Source organism: Ahaetulla prasina, chromosome 3 (assembly GCF_028640845.1).
Source record: "Ahaetulla prasina isolate Xishuangbanna chromosome 3, ASM2864084v1, whole genome shotgun sequence".
Lineage (NCBI taxonomy): Eukaryota > Metazoa > Chordata > Lepidosauria > Squamata > Colubridae > Ahaetulla > Ahaetulla prasina.
The window spans coordinates 9,909,435-9,922,296 of NC_080541.1; the positions used below are offsets into that span (position 1 = coordinate 9,909,435).

Sequence of the window (12,862 nt, forward strand, 5' to 3'; positions counted from 1 at the left end):
TTGGCCATTTTGCAACTGGATTTCAGCAGTGCAATCTTGGAGTGCTGTGGGAACTGCAGATTGGTATCTGAGTAGGGCCCCATATTTCTCATTCCTGGACACATGATAGCAGCCACAAAGAGGAGGTCAAATTATTCTCCAAAGCACCAGAAGACAAGACAAGAAACAATGGATAGAAACTAATCAAAGAGAGAAGCAACCTGGAATTAAGGAGAAACTTCCTAACAGTGAGGACAATTCACCAGTGGAACAACTTGCCTCCAGAAATTGTGGGTGCTTTATCACTGGAGGATTTTAGAGACTTGTCTGAAATGGTATAGGGTCTTCTGCTTGAGCAGGGGGTTGGACTAGAAGACCTCCAAGGTCCCTTCCAGCTCTGTTCTGATTCTGATTAAGGTGAATTGGGGGGGAAATACACTGAACGTGTCTGGTTCACTACGGTGTCTTCCCCATTTCCTGCTCTGGGGACTCTCTAGTTACAATATAAGCCTCACATGCTATGCAACCAGAAGTCGATTCCAATTCTACGAAGGACAATGTGATCTGAGCTCTCAATCAATCTTGTTCCATAGCCTTCAGATCAATTGTCCCTTACATAGACAATTAAAGCTGTGGAGCAACCATTAATTAATGAAAACACAAAACAAAGAGCCAGTTCGACACCAGGCCAGAAACCAAGAGACTGTTCATTTTCCTCCAACTTTTGCCATAACAGAATAACAGGGTTGGAAGGGACCTTGGAGGTCTTCTAGTTCACCCCCTGCTGAAGCAAGAGGCCTAGCTCATGAAGCATGAGAATTAGCTGGGCAATGTTGGGCCAATCTCCAGGAGATGGTGAGTTCTAGTCCTGCCTTAGGCATGAAAGAGAACAGGATAACTTTGGGCCAGTCACCAGGAGATTCCAGTCCTGCATTAGACACAAAAGCCATCTGAGTGACATTGGGCCAATTTCTCACTTTCAGTCCAAGTCACCTTACAGGGTTATTATTGTGGGGAAAATAGAAGAAGGAGGGAGAAGTATCAGATATGTTCGCTGCCACTTGGCCCTTGCTCCAGCAAGGGACTATGCATGAAAGCTGGCTGGATGACTTGGGTCAATCACCAGGAGATGGTGAATTCTAGTCTGGCCTTAGGCACAAAAGCCAGTTGGGTGACTCTGGGACAATTACCAGGAGATGCTGAATTCTAGTCCGGCCTTAGGCACAAAAACCAGCTGGGCAGTGGTGGGTTTCAAATTTTTTTACTACCGGTTCTGTGGGTGTGGCTTGGTGGGCATAGCTTGGTGGGCGTGGCAGAGAAAGGATGTTGTAAAATCTCCATTTCCTCCCGATCAGCTGGGACTTAGGAGGCAGAGAATAGATGGGGGCAGGGCCAGTCAGAATTTTTACTACCGGTTCTCCAAACTACTCAAAATATCTGCCACCAGTTCTCCAGAACTGGTCAGAACCTGCTGAAACCCACCTCTGCAGCTGGGACAATCGTCAGAAGATGGTGAATTCTGGTCCCGCCTTAGGCACAAAAGTCAGGTGACTTTGGGCCAGTCACACTCAGCCCAACTTTCCTCACAGAGCTGTTATAGGGAGGTTACATCAGATCAGGATCATTGGGAGGTGAAGTGCTGGTGGGAGGGCTTGCATGGGTTGGTTGAGGGTCAGTGCTGTCTCTGGTTGGCTGTGTGGTTGGTTTGGATTCTGAGGGTTTCATAGGCTGGATGTGAGTCAATGTGTCTGTTGATGGAATTGCTTGTGGAGTGACAGGCTTCAATGAACGCACAAGCGTGGCAGGGGGTAAAAGTAAAGGTTCCCCTCGTACATACGTGCTAGTTGTTGCCGACTCTAGGGGGCGGTGCTAATCTCCGTTTCAAAGCCGAAGAGCCAGCGCTGTCCGAAGACGTCTCCGTGGTCATGTGGCCGGCATGACTCAATGCCAAATGCGCACAGAACACTGTTACCTTCCCACCAAAGGTGGTCCCTATTTTTTCTACTTGCATTTTTACGTGCTTTCAAAACTGCTAGGTTGACAGAAGCTGGGACAAGTAACGGGAGCTCACCCAATTACATGGCAGCACTTGGGATTTGAACCGCTGAGCTGCCGACCTTTCAATCGACAAGCTCAACGTCCTAGCCCCTGAGCCGCCGCATCCCTTTTGTGGCAGGTGATAGTGTGACCAATGATTCTTACATTGCTCGAATCAAACTGGTGCTCTTTGGTGTTGGTGTGGGTAGAGAAGAACACTGACACCGGCATCCCCTAAACTTCACTGAAGAAGGTACCTAGGCTGGTAACGACACGTTTGGAAACCAACCCACAATCTTGGAGAATGAACCTTCACTCTCATCCCGAGCTACAGATTTTCGCCACTACTGTAAAGATGTAGTGGTGGGATTCAAATAATTTCACAACTGGTTCACTCAGGGTCAAGTTGGCTGTCACAGGAGGATTGTCCCACAGAGCTGGAGGATGGGGATGGGCCATGCCTTCCCCGACAGCCAACCTGACCCTGAGTCAAACCAGTTGTTAAATTGTAAACCCCCCCTGCCCCTGCTATCAAAGTTGATCCTGGGCACTGCACTGCAGTGGAGAAACAGGCAACAGAGCGGCTGACACAAGAGAAGGAGGAGGAGCAGGGAGAAGAAAGAAGGAAAGTGTCCTTCTCCTTCCCTCGTGCCGGCTGCTCCGTTGCCCATTTCTCCATTGCAGCATAGCACCTGTTGTGCCTCACCCGCTTTCCCCACAGCCGGGGCCTTCTTATCTGCTTCCGAACACTGAGGAATGTCCTAGCATGCCTCCCGGCCCCAGCCCTGGCTCCATGCCCAAGCAGGCTGCAGAGGAGGGAGCATCCCCCGGCCCCAGCCCTGGCTCCATGCCCAGGCAAACGGAGCAGCTAGACCCCTCCCCCTCCTCCACAGCATGTGAGCCTAAGGAAAGTTTACTTCCAACAACTGCTGATTGGAGTGACCCTCGCATCAGAAGACTGGATAGGCGGAGGCAACAGAAGGAAGGGAGGGGCAGGCCTTAATGAGTGCTGAGTCATGGAGCCACACCCCATGGTGTATATAAAGGATCTGCTTTCTGGCAGTCTCTGAGTCAGGCAAAGTCTACCTTATCTTGCTGAAGTCACTTACTGGTCTCCTGCCTGCTCTGAGGACTTTGCTAGGACTTTGGCAGAGCTGCAGAGGCACGCCTGATTTGGATTTCCCTGACCCGGCCGTCAGCGGAGGAGTGGGACACGACAGCGCCTAGGATCCACTTTGATAGGAGGGGGTGGGTAATTTAGCAACTGGTTCGCTTGTACCGGTGCGAACCAGCTGAATCCCACCATTGCACAGATGGTTTATGCAAACTCCCTTCTTCAGGTTGCTCTGGAAAAGCTGGTTATTGCTATTATTATTGCTATTGCCCTTGCTCTTATTACTGCAGGTGTCATTCTTATTATTCCACCTTAAGTTTTCCTATGTCCCACCCTGGATAGCTTGTTATAAATGAATGCAGCTTATGAGTCATCCTTGCCCTTTTATTTCAGCGTCAGCTCATTTTAGTCTTAAAACTGACTTCATTGATTTCAGAACTACCAGTGTGCATTATGAGAAAGGGAGAGAATAATTTCTCCAGGATAGTATTCATAAGCATAACAGAGGAAGGGGTTGACTTTTTTTTTAAAAAAAGGCAGGGAATTCTATTTCTCAGTGAGACCCTTACCTTCTCAAAAATACTGAAAACGACGCAGTATATGCCTCAAACGATTTGAAAACTACGTCTGTCTTATGGAAACAGCTATTTAGCTCCCCATTCTCCTGTCAGCCATTATTTCAATCACGGATGTTTTGTTTCCCTTCATTTTTGTTCTCCCGCCCCTCCTCGTGGGGTGATGAATGGTTTGAATGAAACAGATCATTACAGCTGAAATTGTGGGGGATGTTTTAATTTTCTCCGGAGTTACACTGCAATTCTGGAATAAAAGTGCCTTGCAGTCAGATTGCTAAGAAGGTGTGCCATGTTTGCTGTGTGGTAGTTTTGTGAATAGGGGGTGCAATGGTTCAGTCATTAAAGATAGCAATAGAATAGAATAGAATAGAATAGAATAGAATAGAATTTTTATTGGCCAAGTGTGATTGGACACACAAGGAATTTGTCTTGGTGCAGATGCTCTCAGTGTACATAAAAGAAAAGATACCTTCATCAAGGTACAACATTTACAACACAATTGATGGTCAATATATCAATATAAATCATAAGGATTGCCAGCAACAAGTTATAGTCATACAGTCATAAGTGGAAAGAGATTGGTGATGGGAACTATGAAACGATTAATAGTAGTGCAGATTCAGTAAATAGTCTGACAGTGTTGATGGAATTATTTGTTTAGCAGAGTGATGGCCTTGGGAAAAACTGTTCTTGTGTCTAGTTGTTCTGGTGTGCAGTGCTCTATAGCGTCGTTTGAGGGTAGGAGTTGAAACAGTTTATGTCCAGGATGCGAGGGATCTGCAAATATTTTCACGGCCCTCTTCTTGATTCGTGCAGTATACAGGTCCTCAATGGAAGGCAAGTTGGTAGCAATTATTTTTTCTGCAGTTCTAATTATCCTCTGAAGTCTGTGTTTTTCTTGTTGGGTTGCAGAACCGAACCAGACAGTTATAGAGGTGCAAATGACAGACTCAATAATTCCTCTGTAGAATTGGATCAGCAGCTCCTTGGGCAGTTTGAGCTTACTGAGTTGGCGCAGAAAGAACATTCTTTGTTGTCCTTTTTTAATGATGTTTTTGATGTTAGCTGTCCATTTGAGATCTTGCGATATGATAGAACCCAGCACTTATGATAGCAATAGCACTTATAATTTATATATCACTTTACAGTGCTTTGCAGCCTTCTCTAAGCGGTTTACAGAGTCAACAATTTGGGTCCTCATTTTACCCACCTCAGAAGGATGGAAGGCTGAGTCAACCTTGAGCCTGGTGAGATTTGAATTGCCAAATTGCAGTCAACCGGCAGTCAGCCTGCAGTACTGCATTATAACCACTGTGCCACCGTGGCTGATCTTGTCAGCTGGCAAGCTGATAACCTGGGTTCAAGATCCAAGTGGCTGTGCAATGGGGTGAGCTCCTCCCCTTGCCCCAGCTCCTGCCCACCTTGCAATTTGAAAGCATGCAAATGGAAGTAGATAAATAGGTACCACTTCAGTGGGAAGGTAACAGCATTCCATGCCCCTCATTGTGAAGTCATGCTGGCCACTTGACCACAGAAGTGTCTTCAGGCAATGTTAGCTCCCTCCGCTAAGAAACAGAGATGAGCACTTCCCCCTAGAGTCGGACACAGCTGGACAGGAGAAACCTTTAACTTTAGTTTCATTTTGTGAATTAAATTTTGTGACACAGTGGCTTTCCTATTTCTACTTCTCTTTTTTGTACGGAGGCGTGCTGCGTTTGCTAGGTTTAGTTCAGGTTTCCCTGCCATTCCTTGGTATCTAGATGTAGAAACAGATAGCTGAACTTGTAAGTTGAAGTCATAGCAAAGTCTTATATCTGATCCTGGGTGAATAGACCACCTTTGGGCAATCCAAAGAAAGCAAAACATTGGAGCAACCATACATTAGTTAGCTGGCATTTCATCTCCAATTCATGAGCGCACTACGGGTCGGTAAACTGGTAGAAATTTTAAATGTTCACATTTGCTAAAGGAACATTTTCTTTTCCTCTATTCACCCAGAAGATGCAAATAGCAAATTCATATTACATCCAAATAATCTAATTATATCAGTTCTGCTGGGTCCCATCCAACATTGGTCTGATGTTAGAACAGGGAATCAAGATATTCCTTATCTTACTGTTAAATTCTGAAGATGTCCAGGAAACATCGGACTTGGAGAAGCATGATCTGATAGAAGAGAGGGAGGGAGGAAGGATAGATAGATAGATAGATAGATAGATAGATAGATAGATAGATAGATAGATAGATAGATAGATAGATAGATATGATAGTTAGAGATAAAGATAGATAGATAGATAGATAGATAGATAGATAGATAGATAGATAGATAGATAGATAGATAGATAGATAGATAGATAGATAGATAGATAGATAGATAGATGATAGATAGAGATAGATAGATAGATAGATAGATAGATAGATAGATAGATAGATAGATAGATAGATAGATAGATAGATAGATAGATAGATAGATAGATATGATAGTTAGAGATAAAGATAGATAGATAGATAGATAGATAGATAGATAGATAGATAGATAGATAGATGACACATAGATAGATAGAGATAGATAGATAGATAGATAGATAGATAGATAGATAGATAGATAGATAGATAGATAGATAGATAGATAGATAGATAGATAGATAGATAGATAGATAGATAATGCATATGGCCACCCAACTCACTCACAGTGATTCCAGGTGGCCTCCAAAAATAAAACCCCAATGCAAAAATCAATAAACCACTACCACCCACCCAGGGGTGGGCTTCAAAAATTTTAGCAAGGGGTTCTTTGCCCGGTTGTTTGGTGGGCATGGCCATTGTGGCCATGACCTAGTCGGCCTCCTGCACCATGGCCGGGGGGGTAGTGTTGTCCTCCCCAGGCTCCAGAGGCCCTCTGGAGGCCAGAAACAGGCCCATTTCCAGCCTTCCCAAACTTCTGGTAGGCCTTTTTTTGCCCTCCCCGAGCCTCCACACATGTCCCTGCAGTTATGTGTATCCAAAACGGGCTGCGTGGGGACTCCTAGGAAGGACAGGGTGGGGTGAGCGGGGCCCGCCAGGAGAATGATTTGGTGGTTCTCCAAACTACACAGAATCTTAGCTAGAGGTTCTCCCAAACACCTGTGAACCCACAGCAGCCAGCCCCTGCACCCCGCCCCCCCAAGCAACAACAATCCAACCAACCCAGGGGTGAAATGCTCCCAGTTCGGACTGGATCGCATGATCCGGTAGCAATCGTGGCCAGTGGTTTGGTGATCCTATAGCAATAGTAGAGCAAAGCTCCACCCACCTGCCTGGGTGGGTGCGCACAAGGTTTTGCACATGCGCAGGTCTGCGTGTGTATGTGTCGTATCCCACTCCTCCTCTGATGGCCAGGTCTGGGAAGTCTGTATCAAGCATGGCCATGAAGCCTCTGCAGCTTTGCCAAATTCCTTTCAGAGTTCTCAGGGCAGGCAGGAATCCAAGGTGTGACTTCAGCAAACCAGATGAGACTTTGCTTGACTCAAGGAATGCCAGAAAGCAGATCCTTTATATAGGCTATGGTGTGTGGCTCCATGACTCAGCACTTATCCAGGCCTGCCCCTCCCTCCCTTTTGCTGACGTCACCTCTCCATTCTCCGGAAGCGGGGATCTGTCCACCCTTCGTCTTCCTGCCCAGCTGCCGGCAATTCTAGCTCGTGGCTGGCTTCTTGCTCATCATGCTCACATGCTATAGGAGGGAGGTTTGTTTGCTCAGTCTGTCTGGGCATGGTGCCAGGGCTGGGGGCTGGAGGCATGCCAGGCCATTCGTCTTCACTATCAGTCTCTGGCTGAGATAGCAAGAGATGGGAGGGGCCCAACTGCGGAGAGGGGGGCGGGCGAGGCACAACAGTATGTGACACATGTGCATGAGTGAAACACTTCCAAACCAGTAAGGAAGATAAGTAGATTTTACCCCTGAACCAACCATTTGATTAGCCGCATATCACCCTGGGGGCCCTGGGCCCACTGGCAAAACCAGGGCCTTTCTAAAGAGTATCAAAGTGTGCACCAATCGTATTTCCACAGGGGTAATATTCCCCAGGGAGGGAACCTCCACAGAAGAGGCTTATGAAACTATTATTTAGTATAATCTGATATTCAACAACCAGCACTTTATAGATTTTCAGGGAAGTCCGTCTTGCAAACCTAACATTTTCCCATCTATTTGATACTACGTCTTTTCCTTTGCTACTTATTTTTCAGGTGATGATCTACAAACACCATGTCGGAGGTCCAGGGAACTGTCAACTTTTCGGTGGAGCTGCAGAAATTCCATAATGTTGATCTCTTCCAAAGAGGGTGAGTCATTTTCTCCATGCAAAGGTCATGAATGCAAAATGAAGAAAGTCTTTCCCAAAAAAAAAAAATCAAACCTAACGTATTTCTCAGAGTATAATATGCACTTCTCCCCCTAAAAGAGGGTGGAAATGTTGGTGCATCTTATACACCAAATACAGCAATTTTTGGCTTCCCGAAACCCCGCCCTGCGCGTCCTGTTTTCGCTAAAATCAGGCCCATTTTTCACAATAATGGGTTGCGCAGAGGGTTTGGTAGGCCTGCAGAGTGCTCCTGGGGGCCGGGGAGGGCAAAAACCAGACACATGGAGGGCAAAAACTGTTTTTTTCTTGTTTCCCTCTTCGAAATCTTGGTGTATCTTATACTCCGCTGCATCTTATAGTCCAAAAAATACAGTAGATACAACTTCATGGGCTTTGGAATGGTAGTCATGATAAGGCGATCAAATCACAGTCCCTTATAATGTTTCATGCACTGTATACATGGGAAAGGGCCCAGCATTTTGAAGCAATTTGTTGTGTCTTCGGCTCCCGAGCCTGGCCTCCTGGCAGAGAGTGACTCAGGGAGTGAGGGGGAAGAGCTGACAGGGCTTCCCTCTGCAAGATCTTCCTCTCTGGCTCCGCTCCAGGTCCCAGAGGCAGGCCAGGTGGAGGAGATAACGAGGCCTCTTTCTCCCGCACCTTCCCCCTCCCAGGCAATGCCTCAAGACCCAGCTGCTGACAATCAGTCCTGGTTAAATCCCAGGCATTGCAGAAAGGAGAGGCAGGAACAACAAAAGAAGGGGTGGGGCAGGCCTAGAGAGTGCTGAGTCACGGAGCCACACCCCACAGGGTATAAAAGCAGGAGGAGCTGCTCTATAGCTTCTTGTGACGGACAAAAACTGACTCTTGGAAACTTTGGCTGCAATATTTCGAGACTAAGAATTTGGCTTCTGGATTTCTGTTTATTTTTGAACTCTTGATTGCTCCAGCAATGAACTGCAGCTATGCTGGCTTCTGAGGAGATAAGAGAACTTGGCAGGCATTCTCAGGTTTGTTGCCAGAACTGATATCTGTCGTAGGAATAAATTGCTGGCAAATATAGTCAGCTCGCGTGTCTTCTTGGTTGTGGTTGGCGGGGACAGAACACAATTTTGGAGCAATGGACGAAATTGGAGGAAGAAGGTGGGGTATAAACCTAATAGCTAAACAAAACGAAATTAAAAAGCTCAGTAATGACTAAGTATTAAACTCAAAGCTATGGTTTTCTAAACAGTAATGTGAGACTTGGACCACAAGGTAAAGGTAAAGGTCCCCCCGCACATGTGTGCTAATCGGTTCCACCTCTGGTGGTGGTGCTCATCTCCATTTCTAAGCTGAAGAACCAGGGCTGTCCAAAGACGTTTCTGTGGTCATGTGGCCTGCATGACAAAACATTGAAGGTGCACAGAGTGCAGTTACCTTCCCACCAAAGGTGGTCCCTATTTTTCTACTTGCATTTTTTACATGCTTTCGAACTGCTAGGTTGGCAGAAGCTGGGACAAGTAACGGGAGCACACTCTGTTACGTGGCGCTAGGGACTCGAACTGCTGAACTGCCAATCTTCTGATTGACAAGCTCAGCATCTTAGCCGCTGAGCCACCGCATCCCCACAAGGAAAGCTGAATGCCAAAGAATTGATGTTTTTGAATTGTGGTGCTGGAGAAGTCTCTTGAGAGTTTCTTGGACTGCAAGCAAGTCAAATCAGTCTATCCTAAAGGAAATCAACCATGACTGTTCTTGGGAAGGACAGACGCTGAAGCTGGAACTCAAATCCTTTGGCCACTCATTGGAAAAGACCCTGATGCTTGGAAAGACTGAAGGCAAAAGAAGGAGACAGCAGAGGATGAGATGGTTAGATGGTGTCATCAACACAATGAATATGAGTTTGACCAAACTCAGGAAACAGTGGAGGAGAGGGAGGGTTTTGGAGTCCAATTCCAGTGAAACCCCCAAACATTCTGGACATGAATGATCCATCAAGTATCTGCCTAATTCTGAACCAGATAGTTCACTCCACACCAACCAGGCTCCCATTGAAATGTAGAAGTAGGATAATAAGCAATGAAGAAAATGCTCCAAGACAGGGCTGTCAAACTCCTGGGCCGCGGGCTGGATGCCTCACACGCTGGCCATGTCCACGCCCAGTTCAGCTGATAGGTCAAGTGACCCCGCCATGACCACAGGAGTTTGACACTCCCGCTCTAAGAGGTAATGCAGGTAAGAGCTCTGTGATAATACAATGCCAATTGGGATATTTTTGGAGGATTTACTCTAGAAACCATTTAGGAATGAAGATGAGTTGGGAGATGGCCTTGTTATTAATGCCTCACCAGTTTTAGATTACTCTTCTGAACAGCCTTGTTTGGCATAACATAACTGCTAATTCAACCAATCAAAAACATATATATCAAAATTGGATTGCATAATTTTGGGAAATCAAAGATCTATCATCTATCTATCTAACTATCTATCTATCTATCTATCTATCTATCTATCTATCTATCTATCTATCATCTATCATCTATTGTCTACCATCTATCGTCTATCGTCTATCGTCTGTCGTCTGTCGTCTATCATCTATCATCTATCATCTATCTATCTATCTATCTATCTATCTATCTATCTATCTATCTATCTATCTATCTATCTATCATCATGATCTATCATCTATCGATCATATAATAATAATAATAATAATAATAATAATAATAATAATAATAATAATAACAACAATAATAACAACAACAACAACAACAACAACAACAACAACAACAATAATAATAATAATAATAATAATAATAATAATAATAATAATAATAATAATAATATCAGAGTTGGAAGGGACCTTGGAGGTCTTCTAGTCCAACCCCCTGCCCAGACAGGAAACCCTACACCACTTCAGACAAATGGTTATCCAACATCTTCTTTAAAACTTCCAGTATTGGAGCATTCACAACTTCTGGAGGCAAGTTGTTCCATTGATTAATTGACCTACCCTCAGGTGCTTTGGAGAATAGTTTGACTCCCTCTTCTTTGTGGCAGCCCCTGAGATATTGGAAGACTGCTATCATGTCTCCCCTAGTCCTTCTTTTCATTAAACTAGGCATACCGAGTTCCTGCAACCGTTCTTCAGCCCCCTAATCATCTTCGTTGCTCTTCTCTGCTTTCCTTCCATCTGTCTTCCTTCCCTTGTTTGGCTTAAGCAGGCAAATAGACCTAGCAATTTCATCTTCCTTCCTTCCTTCCTTCCTTCCTTCCTTCCTTCCTTCCTTCCTTCCTTCCTTCCTTCCTTCCTTCCCCCTCCCTCCCCCCCTCCCTTCCTTCTTTCCTGATAACTTAAGGCAGAGAACATACCTAATAGTCCCTCCTCCTGCAATTTACCATGGAACAACAATTCTGAAAGGTGGTAAAGCTGACAGAGAGGGACTGATCCAAAGTCACCCAGCTAGATTTCATGCTTAAAGTGGGACTGGAATTCATGGTCTTCTGGTAATTGGCTCAAAGTCAGCTATCTGGTTTTCTTGTCTATATGCAGGATTAAAACTTGCACTTTCCTACTAGAGCAAACTGGCTCATATATTCAGATGCTCTATTATTTTAAATGTTCCATCACTCATTTTTCAATAAGCTGCCATGTGTAATACCCAAACACTAAACAGCCCCCAATGCCAATAGCCATCACTGAATTAGGGAAGCTACTGAGAGTGATAATACTTGGTGTTTCTGAATCTTGGTTGCATGATGGATCAGATGAAATCTAAGCCTAGATGACACTCTAAAGTTTTGTTGTGATTCGACGGTCTGAGGAACCCAAGACTATAATTAAAGTTTGGAACACTCACCTTTGGTTAAATCCAACAGAAATAACCCAGTCTGAATTTAATAAATTTATTCCTAATACAGGGCAAAGACATAAATCAAGGAGTCTACTAGATTGCATCAAATAATAAATATCAAATAATAAATATCAAATAATAAATATCAAAAACTTAGTAAAATGTTCTATGCTGCTTAGAGGGCCTCTGGTGGCTCAGCAGACTAAGTCTGTCTGTTATTAACACAGCTGCTTGCAATTACTGCAAGTTCAAGACCCACCAGGCTCAAGATTGACTCAGCCTTCCATCCTTTATAAGGTAGGTAAAATGAGGACCCAGATTGTTGGGGGCAATAAAAGTTGACTTTGTATACAATATACAAATGGATGAAGACTATTGCCGCCCTGAGTCTTCGGAGAAGGGCGGGATATAAATTCAAAAAAATAAAAATAAATAAAATAAATAAGAGGATGTTTGGGAATAAATCAATAAATAATGTGTATGTACCATCAGCAGAATGAAACTCTGGAAAATGTTGAGTGGAGAGCAAGCAAATGAGAATTCATTGTCTCTTTTAAACAGAAAGCATGAAGCTATTTATTGAGTTCTGAAGGACAAGCAGATATAACATACATGGAAAAGAAACAAATGTGAAGATTCTTCACATCTAAATCCGCTCTATCAAATCCCATTTTTATAACTTCAGAGAGGTTTTCCAAAACACCTTAAAAGCTTCTGACAATCTGAATGAAAACTAAAGTTATCACTCAGGCAGTTCAATTAATCTTTAATTTTTCTGCTCAGTTCATAAAATATCTTCATTCTATTCTTCCTTGTTCTAAGGTCATTTAGTACATGCAAGGAATTTTAGAGAATTTGTTGACAAGTTGTGGGCTACTAAATTGAAATAGGTATTAATTAAGAAGATTCTGACATATTTCCAGAAAGAAATGCATAGATTCTCAAACTCTACGGAGTAAACATTGGGCCTTAATTGTTTGT

The 12,862-nt window shown here is 44.3% G+C and overlaps 1 protein-coding gene across 1 annotated transcript in view; it reads left to right on the plus strand.

The window, feature by feature from the left end:
• The first annotated feature begins 7,951 nt into the window (after positions 1-7,951).
• The window catches only part of FAM135B (family with sequence similarity 135 member B), a 125,736-nt gene continuing 120,825 nt past the window's right edge, over positions 7,952-12,862 (plus strand). Inside the window, exon 1 of the mRNA XM_058176263.1 lies at positions 7,952-8,028. Coding sequence (XP_058032246.1) covers positions 7,952-8,028 — 77 coding nt within the window. The remainder of the gene's footprint in view (positions 8,029-12,862) is intronic.